The 26,165-nt window shown below is 41.0% G+C and overlaps 1 protein-coding gene across 2 annotated transcripts in view; it reads right to left on the bottom strand.

Moving 5' to 3' along the window:
- The window catches only part of PEX14 (peroxisomal biogenesis factor 14), a 77,465-nt gene that overhangs the window by 4,812 nt on the left and 46,488 nt on the right, over positions 1 to 26,165 (bottom strand). For both annotated transcript variants that reach the window (XM_038166762.2, XM_038166761.2), the window contains 4 exons: positions 13,100 to 13,222; positions 6,321 to 6,406; positions 3,811 to 3,913; positions 2,473 to 2,570 (listed from right to left, as the gene is read on the bottom strand). In XM_038166762.2, the coding sequence (XP_038022690.1) occupies positions 2,473 to 2,570; positions 3,811 to 3,913; positions 6,321 to 6,406; positions 13,100 to 13,222 (410 nt within the window). The remainder of the gene's footprint in view (positions 1 to 2,472; positions 2,571 to 3,810; positions 3,914 to 6,320; positions 6,407 to 13,099; positions 13,223 to 26,165) is intronic.

The raw sequence follows: 26,165 nt of genomic DNA, 5'->3' as shown, positions 1-26,165 counted from the left end.
ATTATTTGACCTATGGAATGATTTTTAGATAAGAACTAGGATCCTGAAAGGCAGTGGGAGTTGCACTGAATCAGGTCCTTTACTCTCTCCTGTGCCTGCAATTAGCTGAGGCAACAGATTCAAATATTAGCAACTCAAATAGCAGCAACTGGTTTAAAACCACTCACTCATTTCTCCTAAATCATGAAATTAAGTCGACTATCTGCGTTCTGTGGTGTTTAGAGGTGGACTGATAAAGTGATGCTTGAAAGCTCCAAAAACTTTCCCCACTAGATCTGAACAATTAGAACTATGCTTGAGTTACCAGATTGTATCTCCAGGAAGCAGCTGGACTAGGCACTGTCTCTCGGATATTTCAAAGCAATGAATGCAATTTGGTGGGGAAAGATAAGTAACTCTTGGAAGCCTGGTACAGCTGCTGTCAGCACTGCATCAGAATTGCTATGGGATATCAGGCAGAAATTAGAGTAAGGTAACAACTGAAGAGAACATGCTGCAGATAATACTTTTGGCAATTTTTCTTTTAACCCTTCTGGGAACTTGAGAAATGGGAACAGCACTCTGAAACAGAGATCACGGTATGGTTACCCCATCCTACCACTGCAGCAGCTCCTGTAGCAATGGGCTGAGTGTGGGACCAAAAAACACTCACATCTAGCACTTCCCATAGTAATTTCTGCTACAAGCCGTTACAAATGAATCCATTCACGAGCATCTCTCCAGAGATACTCTTAGTAAATTCCCCGATGAAGGAAGCCAGGACTGGAATAACAAAAAACTCCTCCTTGCCAGCTCCTCCTAGACGTAGCCAGGATTGGTTGCTCCTACTCACTCCTCAACCAGACTTCAGCTAGTGCTGAACAGCCCTGAACACCTTCAGAGCCAGCACTCCTCACAGTGACTTCTGGGCTGTGAACCCAGTGAGCTGGGAGAGGCTCAGCCTGTAGTAGCTGTGATATACACAGATGCGTTCCCCTGGGATTCACACTCCCAGCCCTCAGACAGCAAGAATCCAGGAGCCACTGTTCTGGCTCTCCAAGACCTTGAAAGCTACAGCAGCACATTAACAAGGGAGTGATTTCCACTCACTGGCCTGCAAAGGACTCAAATTTCCAAAACACATATGGTGCCAGATGCCTAGGATTTAGAAATAAAATCTGACATCTGGGGCTTTTTAGCCAGTCTCTTTAAAAAACAGTTGTAGAAAATTCAAGCCTTGAATTTTTATGTACGTTTTTTAATTACTTAAAGTCCCTCTTTTTAATTTTTTACAGCATGCCAGTAGGAGTTTGAAAAGCAGATATAAAAACTTACATTACAGCTGAGAAAACACAGCTTTTATTCTTTGGTTTGTGGGGTTGCCCAAGTTTTTCTTTGTACACATGAGGTTTAGATATCATAACAATGTGTGCTACCATTTCAGTGCAGGGGGTGGAGAGGGGGGAGGAAAAACTTTAAGACTCTCTAAACCACCAAGACTCTTATGCCCTTTTCCCTTCTTAAAGCTCAACATGTGGCCTTAATCTTAACACTTACGACCTGAAAACAGTTTTCCAATTTCCGGACTGGCTCCAGGCCACCGACAGGCCACAGTTCCCAAGGAAAATTGAAGTGGAGTGTTGTGACCATAAACTGGCTTTCATGGTTGGGTTTACAGCTGTGCCACTGAGGGATTCCTACTGTACAGTGTGCACACCACAGAGTCAGCTGTGGCCCACCAGTTACACACCATCAAAGGGTTTCTATGAGATTGAAGTATAGGTATGGGGAGAAGACAACTTCTCATGCTGCAGGTAGATCACAAGGTATGTGTAGGGGATTTAACAGTAGAAAGAAAATTCTCTCCCTGTACTAAGAGTACTGAAAGATGTCTGGAACCTGAATAATTCCAAATTTGTGAGTGAAAGGAAGACATCATCTCTTTGTGACTGGTTCAAATCCATCCCATCCCACATGTAACTAACACCTACTGATTGACAGAATGCTTAGCTGCCAAGTACTTCAGAAACAAAAAGTACCTGAACAGGAGTTAAGCCATTGTTTTGAATCAAAATACAAAGGAGATATATAAACATGTAAAATTACATATTTTCAGAAAGAAAAAAAACGCACATCTGGCCTTTACACCTCTTTTGGTCACTGGACTAACAGGACAATTATTTCATTTCAATTGCATCTCAGAAGTTACAGAGCTGAGAACAGGTCTAAGGCCTCAGACACAAATGCTGCACACAAAGCCATATAATAAAGCCCTCTTAGAAGTCAGATATGTCACTGGGTACCCAATTAACATCCAGTGCTTTAAACAGCCAGCCTATGGAAATGTCAAATGCAGAGAAACTGGTGGGGGACATGACAGAGATGAAGGCTGGACTGTGAACCTAATAAAGTGCTTTTCATGTGGACACAAAGGAAGACATGCATCTTCTACAGATGGTGATGTTCTGAAGGTGAGGAGCTGGAGTTTGATACCTTAGAAGCAGCCAGTTCTTGGGTGAGCTCCTGGATTTTCTGTTGTTGCTGGATTAGCGATTCCTGGACAGCTGCTAAAGTCTTCTGTAACTGAGTCACTGTGAGGGAAAAAGCAGGAGAGTGTTAAACTGAGATACATGCACACACGTCCTTTCTGCTGTCTAGCTACAAAGATGCCTCTATTCCTACTATATCTAATTTATCTACGCCCGCCTGCTCGCTTTAATCCATATGATTTATCTGCACTACGGGTAATCTACCTGCACTGCATCTAACCTCCAGTATTTCTAGTTTATCTTTCCATTGTATAGATGTCTATAGAGCACAGTATATCCGTCCAAAACCTCTCCCTTCTAATTATATTGGTTTATGATTTGTACATCTCCCTGAACTTATACAATGTTTGTATCATTTATCTACCTTGGGCCTCACACAGGCAAACTCTGGGGCTAGCTCCAACCTGGAAAGAGGCTGGTCTCAGGGCTGACCTTAGGGTATCATGAGAAATGAAAGATGCTTGTCTTCTTGCCCTCCACTAAAAAGTGTAATTAGCAGCCTCCTGCCCTGGACTCACCAGCTCCTTCACCCCCAACACGTTTACAAACACTGCTGAAAATCAGCTTTTTTCCATCCCACCATATACTTCGTGCATCTTCTCTTGTATTTCGAAAGAAAACCCAGTATTTCCCTCCTCCACCCCAGCAAACACTGAAGATCAACTGTTGGACTTCAATTCCATCTGCAGGAGAACTTTTTCTACTTTGGTACTTTATCCAAAGCTTCCAGGCAGTAAACAAGCTGATAAAATAAAATAAAAGCTCTATTGGTGTGACAGGTAACAGCTAATCCAGACCATCATTAGGGCATCGGGTAATGAACAAGCACCCTATAGAGTCAATAACAGAGAAGGTGGCTAAGGTCAGGGAGGCACAGTAATTACAGACTTTCCTGACCCTGCCTTGGATTTTCAGATGGAAGGTGGGGGGAAAACACCACAAAAAAGCCCCTGAAAACATCAGAGAAGCAGAAATTAAAAATGAACTTTACAGCCCTCCGAAAGGCTGTCATTTTATTCCCCTTATTAATATTCTGAGGTTGGGAGCCTTTCCGTAAAAACATAATTAATTGAGGCCGCGCCGACAGTAAACAAGCAATTTCAAATTAAACCGAAATGACGGCGGCTTCATTTGCAAATGTGAACAGATTCTCAGAGCAGATAAATGAAGTCACCACATAAAGTGGAGATGGAGGGAAAGAAGAGGGTGGGGGTCTTGGCAGAATGGAGGATGCAGGGAGAAGGGCTTTGAGGGGTGAATTGATGGAGTCATTAATCTTTACCTGTCTGTGTCACACTGCCACTCATCTCGGCAATGTTTGACTCAATCCTCTGAAGTTGTTTCCTATCTTCTTTGCCTCCCATGATGAGAGGGAGCAGGTATTTCTGCATGGAGGACATAAACTTTTTTTACAAAACAGGGATATGCAAAGCAGTCTCTCTAATCTTCCTCAAAGTCCACCACCCAAACCCCATCTTTATCACAGAGCCATAGATTATTTATCCACAAACCTGGCTGAGAAAAGAAATTCTTCCTAATCTAGGTATTAAAAGAAGCTGCTGAAGAGAAGATGCAAGACCTGTGGGTATATTTTTGGGGGTGCTGAAAAACAGTTCCTGACTCTGTTTAAGGTTTCCTGGGACGGCTCTCACTCCAGAGAAACATCAATGACATATAGATGTCAGATTCAGACTTCAGATTTCCTGTTCTCAAATGTGAACACACTGATGTTGAACAATATTTTGAGCTCCATCAACAAGATAAGAAATGCAGAAGTTGGGGGAAAAGGGGAAAGGCCCTGAAAAGGACAGAGGAAGCATAAGAGAGGGAATGAGAGTTGTTATAAAACCTGGTGAACCCTGGTGTTAGGAGGGTTAGAGTTGCAGAGGGAAAATCAGAGATCTGGAGAAAGAGGGATCTGTAGAAAAAAGGAAATGGGGCAGAGTTAGTATGAAAGAACTATGGAAAGAGAGTAAAAGAAAGGGAGAAGCTACTACAGGAAGCAAGGCAGCTCCCTGACCCTGTACACAGCCATGAAATCTACATTATTCTGCCCCTGCAGAGGCTTGTCTTCATCTATTAGGTCCCAACTGTCCCCTAACAGCCATAGATCCTTCTGCAGCACTGCGCACAGGAATTGTTTATGCACTCTAAGATGAACACATCCAAGTGCAACATGGCAGGTGAAGAAGAGTGAGAGAAGGATGGTCTAGGATGTGGAAACAACTCTGATAGTGCCTATCAATTCTTCATCCTGGCTTTTGCTGCATGTACACACACTGTAGGGGCATACATACAGAACCGTTTCTGAGACAGAGCTGATTATCCAAACTGACATGTGTGGGACAGCTCTCTTTTACACTTAATAGCATTGGTTTAAGATTTCACTGTCGCTGTACACAGCTCTTACCCTCACAAAGCATATGTATGCACATATGTTTACACTCAGACATTCTGAAAACCAAATAGCTTTTGATGACTTTCATAAGCAGTTCTCTTTTAGTCCTTACAGAACACACATGGACAACTAAGTCTTATCCTAGCATCCTATCTTTCATTTAGAAATCACTATTTGCAAACTCCCTCAAAATGCCACGGAGGGCAGAGGGAATTTATCAACTGTCTCCAGAGATTTCTTACTCCTATAAAAGAATATGGGTCTCTGTTAGGCACACAATATGTCTTACGAGGTTTGGATAGACAGCAGAGCAAGATCTGTAAACAAAGAATACAGCAGTAAGATGTATTAAGAGCATCAGTGACATTACACCAAAATTTTTATGTAAACCATCAGTATGTGTTAGAGGTGTGTCATTCAGTAACAGCAATGTGTTAAGGTTTGTAAGGCCCAGCAGCTGTTGTCTCCACATCTCTCTGGACACTGATCAGCCTCACCATTCTTTGCAAGAATGAAAAGATCAGCAAGGTTGGCATCACTGCTTTCACATAAAAAACAAGGGGATAACATAGCTTCAAAGGAGCCATCCTCTAAGTTGTGTAATTTTACTTGCATAGATGGAACAAGTTGCTAAATCTGGCCTCCCTCTCTTACCCTGAGACCCAGAAAATTAATGATAGAATGGAACAAGAAAAGTAGTTTTAGAAAAGAAGGTCAGCACTTGATTTGTAAAATAGATTTTACTACAAAAGGCAGTAGGATTATCTAATGTCACTTACCACAGTATTGGAAAGCAAATTTAGAGTGAAAAGAGTATGTTCAATCAGAGGAACATTGCTCAAGAAATAAGAAGAGGCTACTGTCTCTACAGTACACAAGCAAACACGTGCTTGCTCTCCCTAGCTCTAAGCACACTGGAGTAGAACTGGGTGGATGCATGGTAGAGCTAGACATTAGCACCTTCTTTTCAGCCTTCTCATCAGTCAAAGACAACTCCTTGCTAATCCATGGTGCAGGATCAGCAGCGTACAAACCATTAGACTATGGCTGTGACAGTAACGTCTGCTGGCCAATGCTGAGAAAATCCCTTTACTGACCTGTCCTCAGTTTGCCCGGTTTAAAAATTAAATGAACATATAAATACATGAATCAAATGACCTTGTTTCTGGCAGTTTAAGATCCACTGCTGAAAACTAGTTTTGTTTGCTTGCCATTTTTTGCCTCTGCATTTCCATGTGAAGTGTCTACATTTCTCACATACACCAATGGCAGTGTCAGTACAAGCTGAGATGCTTGACCAACTTGGAACCAATGTGATCATTTGGAAACAAGCAGAATAACATCATTCTCTCAGAGTACAGAGTATGGTGTTGGAGTAGTGAAGGAGACATTACCTTGTACAGCTGGTGGAAGCCAAAGGCAATTCCTGCCATTATGATAGCCAAAGCCCCATAATCTCGCCATCTGGAGCCAGGTGGACCTAAAGGCCAAAATCAAGAAATAACCATAGTCAGAACTGCAGGTGATAACATTTTCAACTGATTTCCTGATATGCCCATTTTGTCAGAGAAAAAAAAAGCAATGAATAATGCCATTTCTGTTTCTTAGCAGGCATAGATTTAATGAACAAGGGGCATTTGGATGCTGGTAGCACTTCAGGTACGGTGTACAGGTTCCTGTCCTTAGGACATCAAAACATCTGTCCAGACCAGCATCGATACCGGCCTTGCTCACGGTGTCAAAGGGAGACAAATCACATCAGCAATTAACAAAGTTCCATCCAGCTGTTTTTCTCTACTCTTTCCTTACAGAAGGCACTCTACACTCCCCCTAGACAACTATGGTGTTGAGTGCTAGCTCAGGTTAACTCATTACTTGAATACCAATTACTCTTCATTATTGTAATTCTTTTAAATGGGGACAAAACCAGAGACTCAGAAGAGTGCAGGAAAAAGAAAGAGGGAAGCGTTTAGAGGAAAAAGAGAAATCTATCAGGGCAATAAATGGGTTTATGAAGGCTGTGTCAGCAATTACAGACTGTTTCAATAAGGAACGATCCAGTGTCTTTCAAGCCTGAATTACAAATAGGGACCAAAGCACATACAAACAGCAAAGAAAAAATATGCAATTAAATATCTACAGAGAGAGAGGTAAAGGAGAAGAGAAAGGATTGAGATATTTAACACACAATTCTGCACAGAAGCTTAGAGACTCAACAGAGCAGAGCAAAGATATGGCACGGGCTGCTCCTCCAAGCAGAATTAGAAGACACCTGTAGTTTTCCACCAGCTTTATCCTTTCACCTCCCTCGCAGTTCCCTTAGTGAATCTTGTACTGCCCCCGGGTTTCTGTAATAATAACGGGGATGCAGAGTGATCTTTCCTGAAGTTCAGTGGCAGGATGTGGGCAGAAGTGATGAGGGGGAGGCTGGTGTGCAGTCTCTAACCAGACAGACCCAAATCTACATGGGACCTACGATGTCTAGGAAATGCATTCTGTTCTCCAAAGTTTTAACTTGGTTTTAACTGGCCGAAATGCCTGGAAGCTTGTCCCCTTTCCGCTTGGTTAACCAATTGTCAGTTTTCTTGTTGCAATTGTCAGTTTTCTTGTTGCAGAGGTCTCCTACAGGCATTTCATTGCAACAGTTATTCCTAATTCCAGCCCTCGGGCTCTACAGACAGACACTGACTCAAATATTGGCACCCCTAGCTTCTTGCTACATCTCAGGATACAGTTCTCAGATTATCTGCTGGCTAGAAATCCGAACAAATTAAAACAGCTCTGCCAGAACCCAGGAATAGTGTCACCAGCAGTATTTTGGGTTGCTGTGGTTGCAGCTTTGGAGCTTAGGCACATGATCAAATTATCATAACTTTTTAACTTAATGAGTTAAAACACGTCAGCTAAGCTGCAGTAACTGGCTGTGTACATGTCAGGATTGAAAATGATCCCTGGCTAGCCTTGCTGCAAACCCCAGTCCTCCACCCCACTTCCCCCTCCTTTCTCTGCTCCCACTGTCATTTCTGGTACCCGAATTTTCCTGGACGTCCAATTCTCTGCCTTGAACTTCAAGGATCTTTCTGTGACGCTGCAACTCCAGGCTGAGCTGCCTATTGCAAAGGGTTAATTAATCTCAGAGGGTCGGTGGGTCCAGCTGTGGCCTGTCCATGGCAGTCTGTGGCTGTCCCTGACTGTCCCCAGCCGCGACGACCTCTGAGCAGGATGGGGAGACACCTGTAGCACCCCGCCTGCTTTGCCCTTTCACCTCACTCATCTCTCCCTCCGTTCCTCTAATGCTGGAGCTAAGAACATTTTATTGCCCCCTGGTTTTCATTATTAATGAAAAGGGACCAGAATGATCTTTCCTAAAGTTCAGAGAGTCTATAAAGGCAAGAAGCCGAAATGCCATTTTACTCGTTTTAGAGATGTGTGAAATAATTCTGTCTTGTGGCAAAAAAAAAGTGAGGGGGGTGGAGAGGAAAACTGAGTGAGGGACACAGTAAAGGCTCTGTGCTGACCACATCAACGTTACGATGTTAGGAAGAATGTCACAGCTCTGCCTGAAATCCACATTCAATCTTCTTTTTTGTCTGCAGTGGAGGGGGGTTAGAAGTTTCTCAGCTCACGCTGACTTTGCATATCCTCAATTTCCCCACTTCTAAATTGAAAAAATATTCAGAAGTGAAAAAGCACTAATAGTCTAGATACTCCTGAGTTTAAGTACTGAAATCCTCCTGAAGGAGATACGCTACATACTTGGGGATATAACAAACATACAGAGACCCTCAAAATGCTGATAGAAGTGACATGGACGTTTTCTCCAGCTGTAAATCTGTTTTTTTTTCTTTTTTTTTTTTTTCCTCTAAGTATGTTTAATTCTCACAACAGCAACTGTAAATTGCACCTCCAGAGCAAATACTCACTATTTTTAAGATCCCCATCTGTCTCAGAATTAGGTTTCCTGGTCTCAATTAATTAGGCCTCGTGCATCACTAGCAGCCATCACTGGCACTCACATTTAAACCCATCGAAAGTGAGGCCAGAAAAGGTGATTTTTCAAGAGCAAACAGCAAACCCATACAAAGAAGTTGGGGAAAAAAATACAGGAGTCCAAATTCTTGTTTCTGTTTTCAACTGTAGGAGGAAACAGGATGTATTTTACAGCCTCCTCTCACCTCATGAAGACACAGGGACGGGAGAAGATATGTGGACACATGGAGAGAAGAAGACCCAAATGGCAAGAAAATCAGTCCTTGGAGTTCTGTTTTACGCAGGTGTAAAATCTCCACAAAGTACCATAAACCCCATGGGTTAGAGCACAGACAATACCTGGATGATAAGCATGCAGCTTTGCACACCTAGCTCAGAAACTCCCCCGAGTTTGCATGTAATTACAAGGGTTAGAAAGGCAAAAAATATACACACATAAACCCAATTAATCATTTAAATATTTAAAGTCAGATTTTTGTCCTCACTGCTGGATTAGTATATTTCATAACGCCAACAGCAGACAGCCCTGTTTTTTTACTGGGGGTTCATTTTAGAGCATGTTTAAACTAGTCAGATTGAGTGATGCTTCCAGCAACTAATCGCATGTCAAATAAAAGATATTTTATGTAATAAATTACCGCTACAAGTAATTCAAATGTCATTTATCAGTTTTATTATCAGTCAGGCAAAGTCTTGTTTCTCTATATTAATCAAATTCAAGCTTTTTTTAAGCTTTTTTTTTTTTTTTTTTTTAAGCAGTTTTGACACCTCTTGGCAAAAGTACAAACCGTGGGGAAGGAATTACTCCTCCAGAACAGGGAGGAGAAATAGTAGAGATAATATTAAGCTGAAATACAATGTCTAGAAACTTTAAAAACTGAATTCTTTTCTCTTTCCCCCAAAAGTTACTTAAGGCAAACCCAGCGGTAACAGCTATTTCCAACAAAAGACTTGAATATTAAGTAATACCTACACCATCAGTACAATTTCTGCAAAAGGAAGTATTTAAGAGGTATAAGTTATTTCCTGCAACTTTCAAAATGACACCAGCCTCAGTTGACTACAGCAGGAGTAGGTCAAGCAAATAAAATCAAAAGATGTGTGTAGGGCTTAGTGCTCTGACTCACAAGAGCGGACACCTTACACCGGAGTTGCTGGCAGGATCACCCACTCCTTTGCTGCTGAATGAACTCTTGAGATAGTCCTGAAGCCACCCCAAACTTCTGCACTCCTAACCCATAGTTTTAACAAATTTTAAACATGAAGCAGCAACACCTTGGTGTAAGGGGGACAAGGAGAAATTACATTTCACAAGCCACTAGCCACTGCTTTTCAGCACAGCACCTCCTCAACCATTTCTTTTCTCTTCCCCCCAATTTTTTTTTTTCCTCTGCCGACATAATTTTCTCTCTCTATTCTTGTGGTTTAAAGGTGTCAAAACTAATCAAAAGCCAATAACCAGAAGAAAAAAAAAAATCAAACCCAAAACGGTTTAGTCTTCAAGACTTAAACTCCAGCACATTAGATGCTGCTTCACAAGAAACTCAGATGTCTTCTTTAGGAAAAGCAAATGCAGCCAATAATCTCAACACTTCTTTCAGAATAACTTGTTCCCATCCACAAATCAACTTCTAGATTCAACCGTCTACCTATCTCATTAGTCCTTTAGATACACTTTTGAACTTCAAACCTCAAAACATTCTAACACTAAAGTAATGAATACTCTGTAAGAGCATAATAGATAGACAGGAAAAAGAATATCTGTCTTATACATGACAACGCCTGACAAATCTGTGAAAGAAAAATTGACTTAGTAAACTATCACAGAAACAACTGTCCTGGAGCAGATTTGGACCAATTCAGCAATATTCATTACAATACTAGCATCTGTTCAACAATAACCTACAGCAAACCCAGCACCTGAAAAAAGCACCGAGCCACATCTATAAGGACTCAGATCTGTGCCTCTGCACAGTCTCATCCTTCAGCTCTAGAGAAATTCACATTTTCTTCTTGCAGTTCTGACACCACGGAAAGCATTTAAAAGGAAAACACAGAGATGGATCCATCATTAACAACACCAGTGCTACACCAGTCAAGGCCCAGAATTAAGCACAGATGACATCTAATCAAAACAAATGTTTTGGTTAAACGAATACCACATATATTTAGCTATTAATTCTTTTTATAGATTCATTTAAAGGTTAAATAGAAGGTCTACAAAGAATGGCTGGAGAGGGGAGGAACAATATCTAATCAACCTATTGCCACTGCTTCCCAGATGTTGTGGGTTGCTAAACAAGACTGGCTCACAGGCAAAAGCTTTTGGTTCAAATTACTTAAAAAGCACTAATCAGATCACAAAGCTAGAGCATACGTTTATAATCACAACCCCTAAAAAAGCTCAACTTTGGTGGTATTTTTCTTCACCTTTGGTTTCTGAGCATTACAGAATAATACTTTCACAATTCTCTTTGGAGCTGTTACTAGGAGCTTTAATTTTTAAATATTAGTTAAGATTGTTAGCTAATTACAAGAAATAGAGAGCTAGTGCTTTGAGGAAATCCAAAACAGTAAAAGGGGAAAAAAATGAAAAAGCTGTAAGTGTTAACAAAAATGACAGCGTTTTCCAGTCTGAATTGCACACTTCTTTCCTGCCTTACTTGTATTAGTGGAACACTATAAAATAAGAAAAAATTAACTCTTCCAGTATTTTGTTCTGATAAGAGTTTGCTGAACAAAAGAGGGATGGCACTAACAGGGATCTAACACTTTGATCAGCAGATTTTGCTTTTCTGGCATTTTCTGTGAACTGCAGGAGAGCAGTATTAGCCCGGGAGGAAGAATTCAGTCCTGGAGTTCACCAGTGCACCCAATACAGCTGTAAGAAATATTCCAGTTCTGAACCCAACTCCAACACAAACGTTTTTCTTCCCAAACTGTGGCAAACCAGAGCATTTCAAATCTCGGAGAACAAGCCTAGCATTATTTCTGACAATAGTGAAACTATGTCATAAACTAATAAACACAGCCCTATGTAGACTGTTACATTGGTCCATGTCTGAGCTCAAACTGTTTAGCAACAATATCAAAATCCAATTCTTAATACTTGGCAGGTAAGTGAAGTGCTTTTCAAACTGCCAGGCACACATGTGAGCTGAACAGCTTCTTTTGATGGATTTTTAATGGTGTGTACTTTGGTTTTTATTGTTTGGAGCTTAGATACTTTTTTGCGAGGTTTATTTTAAAATGCAAATATATATGTAAATTTTAAGTCTACACAGATTATGCTGGGACTTTAAAAATTCTCTGGCAGTGTATTTCGTACACAAAATCATACAATCTTATCCACACAGTCTACACAGAATTTCTGCTGTCACCCCTTACGTTAAGATTGAAGATAGAAATCTTGTTAAAAATAAGCATCACTGTTTATTATTATTTGTAAGCAGACAGTATTCTTAAAACTCATTGTGCCAGACACATGGGAAGTCACAGACTAAGTCCTGAAGACATTATATTCTGTTTTGTTGTTTGTGCTGAAAATACACCTCTTTCAATTAACCATTCAACATTAACTGATCCGTTGTTTGGCCAGTTAAGAAAATAAGTCCTTTAACTACGATGTAAAACCTTGTGATCATGTGCTACAACCAGTTTAGTGAACAGACTCCATTGCTGTAATACCTAAAGATGTAGTAACATTGCACTTTTACATCACCTTCTGTCCAAGAATCTATCATCTCTATCATACATTAATGATCTAAATATTAGAAAGCCCTATTGATGAAGGGAAGTACGACCCTTAGTTTTAGAAGGGAAGACTGAGTCCTACACTGGCTAAATGCTTTTCCAAGTCCTTACAGCAAGTCATAAGCTAATTTCTATTGACTATAACCCTTCATGCCAAGAGGTGTCATAGGCTAGTATTTATGATGCTTGTTCGTAGACCATGATCATTTGTATCAAATTTTCCTTGTGTAATATGGTCTTGTGGCTCCATCGTGTCACAGGTATCAACAGCTACGCAGTACATTCAAAGTAACATTCGGTGTCTGATTCTGACAAAAGTTACGGTATTATTGGAATTGAAACCTAGGATCTGGCACAGAAACGTGTGAAATTTTTGCAGAAATCACTGCAGAAAGCACCGTGACCAGATGTTTTTCAAGGGGTTACTTACTGTACACCATGGGGTGAGCGGGCTGAGCTGGCACCAGCTGTGGAGAAGGACCTGGGGACTGCGGCTCATCGGTGCTGGTGCCCGACTGCTGGAAAGCCAGGTCAATTTCTTCATCTGTCAGGCCTGGGGGAGCAGAGGAAATGAGATCAGTTTAGCACCTTTACCCACTTGATGCACGCATAATTAAATTCTCAAGCCAGGCAGAACCCTTTCAAGCTGCAAAGAATTTTGGCACCGACTTGAGCAGTACTGCCTCCCCAATTTTGGATTCACTGGAATCTCTCCCTCTCTCTTTCTCTGTTGCAATTTAACCTTAAGCGACAGAATATTAGCCTCAACGCTGCTTCCAAATGTGGCTCATTCAATTTCCTTAATTTATCCTTGAGTTTATTGCTGCTTTTGAAGTAGCTTTCTATTGCAATTCTCCATTCTTCCCCCGAAAAAAAGATACCATCAACTGCAAATGTGGCTCATTTTAATCTGTAATGGTGTAAAAAAAAAAAAGAGGGGAAAAAACTAACAATAATGCATGAAAACAGACAGGGAAACAAAAAACTAATTATTGGGTTAGACGACTAATTAGTCTAGATCGTTTCCGAAGACGGGAATAATTTGCTTTATTTTATGACAAATGCAGAAATAAAAAGAAAAAATCAGGACTGACTGTGATTAGTATGAATGGGACACAGAATGCAAGGAGGAAATAAAACTATAACAAAACAGATCAAAACAAGGCCAAGCCCAAACTTTCAGCTTAGCATTGCCCCGGCCTACTGCTGCCTGATTAGATTGCCCTAGGGCAGCCTGTTTTTTATTTCACGCAGAGCTGTAGTCACACTGCACACATGGTACACGTTGGTGCAGTCCCTCCTGCCATCAGGAAATGCCAGGATGACCATCTGTAATTGGCCACAACATATGGAAAGGATTTGGCCAACAAGGGGGAAAAGAAAAGCAGCTAAGGGATTCATGATGACCAGCATCTGTGAAGAAAGAAGCACAGCTGGATTATTTTTTCCAAGAGCAGAAAACATCCTCTAGAAAAAGAATTCGGTACTCAGATGGCAACCATGATGTGGGGCAGGAGAGCTGGGTGTTATTTGTCTGTTACTCTCCTGCACAAAAGCAGATAGAAAGCCAGTGGCCCTGCTATGAGGAACATCTGAAGTGATTCAGGACCTTCTACATACAGTACATATGCAAAAGCATTCAGAGCCTGGAGGTGTGGATATGGATTTAAGGGACAAGATTTAGAAGAGACAGACCACTTGATTCTCATGTGGTTGTTGCAGGGATTGAGCACAGCGAAGAAAATGGTACAAGTGTGACAGCAGTGGGAGCAAACGGAGGAATACTTTCCCTCCAGCACCTCCACTCGAGGTCCATGAAGTACTGCTGGCAGATGAAATTTCTGAACTTCAGCCTTTAAAACACTTAGCTCCTCAACAACACGGGGAGATGCAATATAGAAAATGGCCAGGTTTCTGGGCATTTTACCAAAGCTTCAAAAATATTTTTTTTCACAATCTTAAACTTTACTGCGTACTGGGGGTCTAGACAGAATAATCCATAGCACAAACAGTATTGCCAGGAATTAATATACAAGGCTGTCTCAGAACTGTTATTCAATATAACACAGCACTAACACAGTGCTTCTGAGCTTTAGAAGCCTTTATAACTATGAGCATTTTGTCCCTGTTCTTGTGGGTTAACTACTATTCTGTCCACTGTGCAGTGCTGATACGGATGTGCAGAGGAGTTAGGTGATTTCTCTAACATCACAGAATATTGTCAGTGTCAGAAACTGTACCAGAAATCTGAAGTTCCTAATCCCTGGTCCTGCAGTCTGATGAAATCACCCCTTTATTTTTATTTGATGCATGCCTCAAACAGTAAGGAACCCAAACCACACAGAATAGAATGGACTTGCAGTGAAAGTAATAAAAGGCACATGAACGCATCAACTCAGCCTACTGTTCTAGTCACAAAAACAATATTTATGGTGTCTAATCCATGTTAAAAAGAGAAATCCTAATATGAAAGAAGCGGTTTTAACCAGCTCCTAATTATCCAATATAGGAGAAAGCATAAACAGATGCCAACACTGCAGATCACTAGCAACTATGGAATTTCATAAAGATGGAGCCAGACACACAAGACAATATCAGCTGCTGGCTGTAAATGTGGCTCCCACTAGAACGGGGGCATTTTGTTCTACTTCCATGCAAAGATAGCAAATCTGAAAATATTTAACATTTGGAAATGTATGGAGGTTATGGGGGATCCTTTACTCATTCTACAAAAAGGGCAGGAAATAATACTCACTGCTTCCCAACCATACTGCCCCCTTGGATTCTCGCCCTACTTGAGAAAAACACTAAAATCTTTCACAAATAAAACACACTTCTAGGATTTTTTCTGGTCTTGCCAACTAGTGACACTCAAATATCACTATTTTTGTTAAAACCCTGCTACACGGTGAAGAAAAAGCCCATGTGAATAATAGAACAATGGGAAACCTCTCACATTTGAGTCCCCAGTATGAAGCCTGTACAAAGTAGAATAAGTAAAAAATGTTATTACCTCCCTGGACTATTCTGCCTCGTGAAGTCGTCTTGTTTGTCGTACTAATGCCATCATAAAATAGAACATCACAACTACCTCCCTTCTTAATTATCACAGAAGACCGGGAGCGCCGTCACCTTGAAACACCTCCTTTTTATTCACCTGAACAAGATGTTTTTAAGGCCCTGTCATCTTGGCCTCCAAGCATCAAGGGAATAATCTCCCGGAGCTGATTCCTTAAGCATACATATGGAGTGAGTCTGCACTGCACCGAGGCATCTGTGGATTCAGAAATATACTCGTCTTCATGGCTGTCATTTCTCACACCCACTAACAAAAATGTAAAAGATATTCTAAGGCTGTCCTTGGGCATTTATAACTAACTCATCAAAATTCCCTTTGGATTTTATTTTTTCAGATTCACCATCTATACACACGTATGCATACGGTCTGAGTGCGTTTTCTATGCCCTAGATTATTCAACCTTGATGTATTAATTGCATGGAAAAGTGAATATTTCTAAACCAGCTCAGAGTCATCTGTTCCAATATCTCATCTTGCTTTATTTTATTACGTATTACATGAAAAATATCCCTGTTCCACTCATTATATTAATCTAGTAGGAAGTTGGTAACCCCAAAATAATACCACTTCCCTTGGATGCAAAAGCAGTGCTATGAAAACTGGAGCTTTGTGTCTAATATAATCCCTTCTCAAATAGGTATGTCAAGAAAATGACCTCAGTTTAACAGAAGAATTGCTCTAAATCCATTTTCTCAACACTTTGGAAAACAAACGTTTTAGTTCTTCTAGAGTTTCAGCAAGATCAAGACCATGCAGAATGCAAAAGGTTAAAAGGAACAATAAAGGAAACTGCCAATTGTAAGTGAATTATATTTGGCTTTGAAAGCTGAGCCACGGCTATATTATAAAAGGCATCTCTTTGCGTTGTTTACCATCACCCTGACTAATGCAGACCTTTTTTTTTGTTTTAAATAATCTCATGCAAATTAGACACACACTTCCTTCCAGTTGATTGCTATCTGCAAGGAATAATCTAACCGCAGAGGGTACTGAGCAAGGACTGAGCTGAGGAGAAGGATGCAAGGAAGCTGTCTTCACAGCCCTACAGAATGCAAACCTATTCCCTTCCCCCAACCATCCATCTCATTTCTCTTCTGTGCCACAGCCTTAGCAAAGAATTAGTCGTAATTTTCACAAAGCCTTAAAATTTCCTTCGCAGGCTTCGGAGTGTTGATTTGAATTACCCAGCACCCACAATTGTTTTGCATTCAAAGGTTCTTGCTGACCCTCTTTTGTGATTGTCACTGCTGCCACTGTTTTCAGGGATCACTCAGCCTCTGTAAATTGTAGTCAAACAGAGAATCGGAGCAAGTCAGGGAATAAAATGGTTTGTCAGAAACATCTCTTGGTGCCTGCACCTTTGTTGTACAAAAACCTCCTTTGCCCAAGAACTTTTAGGACTTGACTGTCTGTTTAAGTCTGTTTACAATATCCACTGCTATTTAATTTTAGGGCCTTGTGTACATCAAAATATTTTCCTCTTACGACCATTCTGAAGCAGAGGAGTACTGTTATCCGTACCTGCAGATGAGGAAGTGAGACACGCAGATAGAGATGCGCTCCAAGGGCAGAACCAAACCCCTGACCCAGTCAGAAACTAAAACTCAGGAGACGTGAGCGACAACTCTTTTTCCCATCCACTGAGCGTATCATTTTCTACATTCTGTTCTCCCTTGTCTTGCTCAATCCAGTAACTCATGCAACATTTTTCCAAGCTGAAGGCAGCATTAGTTTTAAGGAGAAAAATTCTGGTTAGGAAGACAGAAAGTATTCTGCCATAACAGAGGAAGGTGGTGGTAAGAATTAAGTTCCTTTTGTGCTTTTCCAGCTTTATTACCGCTCTGACAGCCCGCCCTGGAGCAATCATCACACCTACCCTTTTGCAGAGACAAGCTGGGTGGGTTTTCTGTTGTTCACCCCACACATGCACACCCTTCTTATTCAGAAGAAAACAAACCAGATCTGGACAAGTTTAACTACAACAAACTGTATGGCTGCACCAGGTTTGGGTGGAGAAGCACATGACTAAAAGGAAGACCCACTGTAGACATCCTGAAATGACATTACACTCCTGTTCCTGGAAGCCACGATGTCAACCCTGCTCAGAAAGAACACGGCCACATTTTAAAAGAATCATCATAAAAACCTTCTGGGATCTGATCCAGACTAATGATTCCACCTGTTCAGTCAGCTGCACGCGGTGCTGGGTGACTCGTTTTGTCAAATGTTAATCCTGTGGTCTATTCTGTGCTTAGTTTAACACATTTCAAAAGGGTCAAAAGGTATAGGCTCCTGCTCCATTTTCTTCCACATGTCCATGTTCCATCAGGCTCTCACAAGGCCAATCCCAACCTAACCTAATGAAACCAAAGGTCTCAGGAACATCACTGATTTTTAATATTTTTTTTACCCTTCATTTACACTAAGACACTTTATTTGAACGTAAACATCCTACTGCTGCACTTCCAACTCAAACACTGGGGAAAGGAACCCAAACATCAAAGTGAGAATGAGTTGTCTCAATTGTGTGGCAGAAAAATGCAAACATAGAAATCATTTCAAAAGTTACTGAAAGGGCTTTGAATTCTTGCAGCTTTATTCATCTGGGGGACTGCTAATTCTGCAGTTCCAATCTTTAAGAAACATTATACGCTTATTATACTTACATTAAATACATCAGGGTGCCTAGGCAGCATTTAGAACTGATAAAGGTGCTCTAACCTCAGCAACACTGCACTGAAATGAGGAAGGAAAACCCAGCTGACGATACAATGCTAAGAATTACATGGAGCCGACCAGGAGAGAAAAGGTTAAAAACAAAAAAGTATTTTGGCATTACAAATATAAATAAATAAATAAGCCTGGCAGCAGTTTCTCTTCCTGGCCAGGCTTTTTGGAGTCTATAATAAAATGAAGTGTAATGGAGGAGAGGAGGGCAATGTCAGAGGGTGAGGGTTTGGGAGAGAGGTTGTTAAGTATCTCCCTCTCCTCAGCTGTGTTTACTCCATTTACAGGACCCCAGGTGATTGATAGACAAAAGAAAAGCAAGCAGATAGTAACCCCCCTCCGGGAGCATCAGTAAAGAGGATAACTCCCGACATCATCCAGAGCCCCAAACTCTCCTCAGGCCACTTGTAATTAAAAGGACAGAGCAAGATATGCAAACCAGAGAAAAAGTAAAAGAGGAATTTTTTTATTTATTATTAACATTTTGTTGGAACAGTAGAGTGCAATAAGGACTCTCAGAGCCGTTAAAAGTCGTCGGGTGACCTGCAGACCCCTATTTCCCAGAGCCTTGTATAAAATTGAATTTTTTAAACATAAATTACACGTAATGACGACACTGTAAAAACTAACAGTAATGGAAAGCTGTGCTGTATTTCATTAGCCTGTATTATTCCGTGCCACCTGATCCAGCCGGGCCTTGTTTATGAGTTAGTGTGTTAGCAGATGCCGATGGAAGCATTTGCTTCGACCTTGCTCTTCTCATTGGGGCATGAAATTACGACGGCAGCACCTTGATATTACAGCCATAAATACAGTAAACTGCAAATTTAAGCCAACGGCTCCTATTGTCTCCGAACATAAAGCTGATCGGTATTTATTTAAAAGGAGAACGAAAAAAAATATTATATATCACCTTGTTTATGGGTCCAGTCCCCCCCCTCCCCTAATCTGCCTTATTCACTTGGTTAAATACTAAACAAACAAACTAAATCCTCCCTATTTTCTACTGATTAAATATTCTCCTGAAATGAGTATTGTCTTCAGAAAACTGGATCAAAGTATTTCCACTCTGAATAAGAAAGGGCAACCTGCTTGCTGAGCATGTTTTGGAATGGAAAAAACAGGAACAAGTCCTACAACTTTTCTTCTCAGTTTTCTATATTTGAGAAGTTCAAAATATACAAAGAAAAAGTTGCTTCTGGTCACTCTTCCGTGTGTGTGTGTAACATGTATGTACATGCAACCAAGAGAGAAATGTTTCCGTCCAGTTGTTGCTTATTTAAAAATATCTCCCTCGTTAATACTGTTTCGAATGGAGGAGGAAAGGTACAGAAAAAAAAATGCAGTGAGATTAATAGGAGGAAAAAAAAAAGAATGCACAGGACTCCTCTATGCAACAGAGAGTGGGGAGAATGCCTCATTTTCCTATGGGCATTTAGGGGAAATACCCCCATTCACTGACAACATACCCACTAAAATTTATTAGGGGGAAAAAAATCAAACACAAAGGCAAAAGGACATTGTAATATCACAAAGCATATCACAGCATAAATCACAGCATTATAAGTCAGTGCAAAATGTATTTCACTGGTAGTTTCAAGGCAGGGAAGATACAGTTTCACTTGCAGTAAGAGAGGTCAGGTCTTCCTCTTCTAACGTAGAGAAACCTCTTTGCTCCTTGCCCATATGAAGTATGTTATCTCTGTTCCACACAGGAAAAAAAGGAAGGGATGCCTTATGTAAAAGCTCCCAGTACTACAGTGTGCATTTCAGGGGCAAAGCACCAAGTATGAGGAACAACATGCAGGACAAAATCGCTGGATAATGGGACTCAGACCCAGGACTCTGAAATGCAGAAGTCCTATTAGATGCAGTACTATCACAGCCTTAACAGGATTTGGACGCCTCATTTTTGAATTAATCTACAATAAACCTTCAACTAGCAGACAGCATAATTCAACAGGCACAATTTTTGCTTCACAGAAAGTTCAAACTACAAAAAGGGCAGCCAGCTACATGACTCTAAATCAAAGAGGACATGTCCAGAAGTCCTCAGAAACCTGAACTGCAGGACCAGAAGTTTTGTTACAAAGCCCGGTTAAATTCCTGTGTAACTAGGGCATGCAAAAACACATTGAAACTTCAGTCTTGAGTAGCTTCTTCCAAAAACTTGTCTATTACAGAGCCATTCTAGGAATACCACGATCAGCAAAAAAAGAGAGAAGAAATGAGTCTTTCTGTAACATAAATACAGATCTCTCCTTCTAAAAATAGGGGGAAATTTCCTTCTATCATCATCTACAAGTCTCTTGCCCGCAGCCTTTCCTTTCTATTATCATACAAGCAGAAGAACAGTATCTGATAGAAAGCCTCTTTTGAGTGGGCAATGGTAGAAGATGTCTGCACCTGCCTGTGACACACTAGTGATGAGGAGACAGCACATGGAGCTGAGTTGAAAGCCAATTTTTAAAAGGGGAATGCAGGACATCCAATTCAGCCAGCACACGATGTAGGAACACTACATGGAGAACAAAAACCTCTGCATATTGTAAATGATTTTAAATGAATATCTACCTCAGGGTTTGAAGGCTTTGAAGACTCCATGCCAAGATGCCAATTCTGGGGTAATTTATCAGGAATGGAATATTACCAAAGCTCTGTCATTTGTTTAAAAGAAGCCTGCATAGGGCAGAAAATCCAGATAATGGAAGAGACGCTACTCTAGTAACCATAGTGCTGTCATAATTTGTTACCACAACTGACAAACTCCCTAGAAATAAAGCTATGCATTCAGAGAAAACAAACATTAGATACACCAAACAGGTAAGTTTCCAAGCATACCCCAGCCTGTGATCTGCAAATGTTATTCCTGCAGAGAAACAAGTCTCATGGTGATGGTTCCTGATCCTCATTACTGGTATATTATAATACTCCTTAGAGGCTCCAAAAGGCATTCACTGCACCAGGCACTGTGCAGAAACAGAGTAGAAGGCAGCCAGAGCCAAAGCCTCACCAGTTCATGTGAATGAGACGGGCTGGAAGGAAGAACACTGCATGCATAAATGAAGCAACTTAACCACAGTACATAGCAGGTCTATGAAACTCCCCTTCTATTAAATTGAAAAACTGCAACAAAAAAGCATTCTATAAATGTGAAAAGATATGTATTTCTTCTACAGGTTCATTTCCAAAAGTAGAACAGTTTGGAAGACAGCAGTTAACTTCAAAAACCTAGTAACCAGACTTTATTAACAAAACTTACCACAGATTTTAAAAATAGCAATCTCAGAAAACGTTTGTGCTTCATATACATTTACTTTATGTGAAAGAAAAATATTTTGTTAAACAGCTTGTTGAGCAATAGTAACAAAACGATTGGCCTTTGGCTACTCTTTGATCTGTGATAATATCTTTAGGAGCTTTTTAAGGGGAAAGCAAGAGGTTGTCTTAAATTCGGGAAAGGTAAAACACTGGCAGCATAAGAGGTTTGGTTTTGATCTACCTTCAGAACTCCAATTTTAAACTGTATTTCCAACTCAAATGAAACAACTTGAACTAGCATGTCACAAGAATTCTGGCACTGAAGTAGAAGGAGCCAGTGTGGAAGATCTGAAGGCAACCAGACAGCTGCAACACCAACATCTTTGTTATTGCAGCAAATAACCACCAAGCCTTTCAGGGGCACAAACCCATGTATGGCCCCTATTAGATCTGACCTAGAAAACTGGCACTAATGTGAACTAACTCCAGATTAGAAGCCACTGACTAGAACAGAGTGGTGTGAAATTCTAGAAACGGACTTTTTTTTTTCCCCAACTCTGAGTTCAAAAGAAAGTAATTGTGGACAAGAACAGCACATTCAAGCCACCATAAGGAATTCTTTAACCACATTTGACATGATATCCAAAGGATGACCTCATTTTATATACAAGAATGGAAAAATCTGTCCTGATGCACCGTTCACAGTTCTTTATATTACCCTGGAATTACAGATTGCCCTAAACACCCACTAACAAGTGCATGTGCACATTTCTTACCTTAGACAATACCCATCAGCATACCCTCTACAGACTAAGATGGACTGCAATGTAAGGAGCAACTTGCCTTGATGTTATTTACTTCCTCTTCTACTGTTAAAACTTTTAGCTTTAGAAAGGAACAGAACAAACACATTAGTCTAGACTGATCACATGAAAAATCATACAGAGGGTATACTTAAGGAACTTTCAGCTTTTGAAGAAGACACAGAATGGCAATGCTGAATATGCAACACAACAGAGCTGCTGTGCCCTCTGTCAGAAAGCATTGCTCTAAGGAGCACTGAGAACAGTACCTACAGCTGCACGTTCCTAAGAAAATGGGCAAATATATGGAAGTATGAATGAGAAAATATATGGAAATGTAATGAAACGAGTAGCCAAAAAGAAATGAGTAGCCACGAATGCAGAAATCTAAGTGCTTTTTCGGACAGACATTTTCTTCACAACCTCACAGAGTGACTTTGCTTCTGTAACCCAGTTTCTATGAAGTGGAATCGATGTTAGACACCTAGGAGTCAGGTATCACAGCACTGAGAAGATAAGCACAATTAAGAAAAATACATCTAAGTACTACATATTTGATTATTATGGCACAAACGTTTCAGGTAAATCCGGTTTGCGTTTCCCCCAGAAAGACACAGACACTAGCACACTATTATAAAAAGACATGTCAGCAAGTATTCATTACAGATTATAAATCACCCTCGTTCTTCTTTCTTTTGTTTTAGAGAAATTTTTTTACATGCCATTAAAATATTGTTTGCTGAATGCTACTACAAAGCTAGCCACCTGTAAAATTAAAGGCTGATGCTGCCAATAAGTGTTGAAATACCTTCTGTTTAAAAGGCAAACCTACTTTGTAATTTTTAACACAACTGTATAAATATTTCTCCACCCACCCTTCACAATTTTGTTGGTTACACTGCGTCCATTTAGACAACAACCATCTATGTCATCATACAGGATGTTAATCTTGGGTGGAGAAGAAAGGAACAATAGCAAATGAACTTTTAAGAAACCAAGATTATACATTCAAGCAGGGACCTTCACGATAAAAGAAGAGCGAAGACAAAAAACATTAGGGGACAAGTCAACAAAACAGCAGAATAGTTTCAAAAGCTCATTTTTCATCTTTTGGATTGTTTATTGTTATTTTTTTCTCCCCATGTGCCTTCAGCAGCTCTTCAGAGTTCTGGAGAAAATTAAAGGAGTCTGGATAAAACGCCCAAAGGACAACTAATGCTAACAATACTAAAAATAACGAGGTTAAGTGGTGGAAAAAACTATGGTGACCACACACGGAGAACTGGAGTGGTAAGGTACAAAAGGAGTTTCATCATTGCTCCCTCAGGACATGCACAGAACATACTAACTGCTTCTAGTTCTCTAGGGTTCCGATTACCATGCCAAACACACCTCCAGAGTTTCCTTATTAGTATAATAAAAAGCCTCTACACATTTGGGTTCTATTCCCAGCCTTGCTATTGACCTTGGGTAGGTCACTTAACCTCCATCTGCCTCAGTTTCTACATTTGTAAAACAGGAATAATATTACACAACATCCTTTGTACAACGTTGGAGACTGACAGGACAATTATCATGTACAAAGCATAACTGATGGTTTTGAGAATCTATACATACATTATGTGTATTTGAGCTATGTAAGGCATTTGTAACTTATTCAAGTAACAAGTTTAGACATTTTTTTTTCTGCTTGCAGATCATCTTTGGTAACACTTCTGGATTTCCGCCTCACATCAAACTACGCAAGTACCCGAATTTGTGCTTTGCTTCGGCTGGTTGCTAAAACCAGCTGGCGTTTCTCTGGTCTCCCTTTGCACAAGCATTGCCCTCAAAATCCAGTTAACTGGGGTTGCACGTTCAAAATGGGAATCTCAAAGTACATTTTTTGAAGACTGTTCTCTTCCAGTGTCTCACAAAAGTTCCAGCCCAGGAGTAAAACAGGAGTGGCTACACAGAATTCACACAGAAACTGGAAGGAAGATTAAGAAACATTTGTGGGCATGTTACTGCAATATAACGCAAGTCAGATCAGTAGGTGAGGCAGCTGGAGCAGCTGAAAAGCTTGTGACTAGTATCAGCACATTCTCTATGAGGATACCCGTTGGAGCTCCAGGGTCAGGGGATATCCCCTAACCAAAGGAATCACCTCACAAATAAAAAGAGAGTGAAGAAAAACGGGAAGATATGTCCTTCTGGGCACTACCTGAGAATGTGTCTCCTCTCCAGAATGCCAAAACGGGAATCAATATCGTTACAAGGAGCTACTCACAGAGTCAGGGTGAGCGATGAAGGGCCAAGGACACACTTTGCAGATCCCCGTCTGTCCATCTAAATCTGCAAACTATGGCCCCAAGGCACAGGGTTCAGGCCAGGCCTCACTGGCACGCTACTGCAGGGGAAGGTGCTGTCTGAGGTGGCATTTAGGGGCAGATCTCTGCGCAGCAATTTCAGCCCTGGTGCCTGAGGAACAGCAGCCCCTGTGTTCCTCAGTGCCAGGCACCCACCACAGCAGATGAAGTTCATCAGAAGGACTCCGATTTCCCCCCCATTTTTCTTTTAGTGCTACTCTGGCCTGCCTCAGGAGGCCTACCATGAAACAAGCTCTCGCTTTCTGACAGCACCTGGGGCCAGGGGAGGCCCTGACCCTGCAGGTACCCGGACAATGGGGCAGGGGCAGATCGCGTTCGACCCGACGGGGCAGGCGCCGGTGCCGCCACCCTCCTGGATATTCTCACTACACACAGTGCCAGCCCCAGCTCCTGGGCTGCTCACACACACACACACACGCACGCACTTGCTTTACCCGACACTGAACTCACACCTCACAAACAAATTATTTAACTACTCTATCCCCCAAGGAAGCCGGTGATCATTTCAAATGCAGCTCCCTGCTCGTCTCTCACATACACGCAACGGCCTGATAGGTTAAATGCTGCCGTTTAATTACAGTAATGGAAGCTGCTATTTTTTGGTTCCCTTGAATTCTCTCTCGCTCTCTTTTTTAAACACATACAGAGTCATCTTTTAAACATGTATTTTATATTTCTGAGTTTAACAGCTGCATTCTCCTGGTTACTTGAAGTGCAGGAGCAATGGTATTCTGATACTCCTCACCTCCGAGCAGCTTACCTTTTAAATAAAAAGAAGACAGGCTGGGGGAGACGCTGGAGGAAGGAGACATGCGAGTGCCACAGAGGCCAGCCTGCCCCTCCGTTTAACTTGGATGGTTTGCATTGGTTTTGTTGAATACAACCAGCTCAACCCCCACGCCCCAAAGCAGCTGGGGCCTGGGGAGGATAAACATGGGAGTGTTTTGAGTAATTTTACTGAAAATGCAACATCAGTTCACCACGCAGTGTAGCACAGAATGGTTATCTATTTATGGGACTGGGAGTCGGGATTATCTCGGATCTAACTGTTCCTGATGCCTCTGACTCAGTTTCCCCCATCTAGAATGGAGATTGTAATTCCTCTGCTTCCCACTAAAGTCTGGAGTTTGTGAATTGCTGGGAGAACATAGAGGTCTAACCGAGAAAATGTAAATAGGACATGAAATGAATCTTATCATCTTACCATTCCACAAAAGGTTCTGCAAGGCTTCGTCAGTTAATATTTGTAGAGTACTT

Source organism: Anas platyrhynchos, chromosome 22 (genome assembly GCF_047663525.1).
Source record: "Anas platyrhynchos isolate ZD024472 breed Pekin duck chromosome 22, IASCAAS_PekinDuck_T2T, whole genome shotgun sequence".
NCBI lineage: Eukaryota > Metazoa > Chordata > Aves > Anseriformes > Anatidae > Anas > Anas platyrhynchos.
Note: the sequence above shows the minus strand (reverse complement) of the source record. Positions and strands in the feature narration are given on the sequence as shown.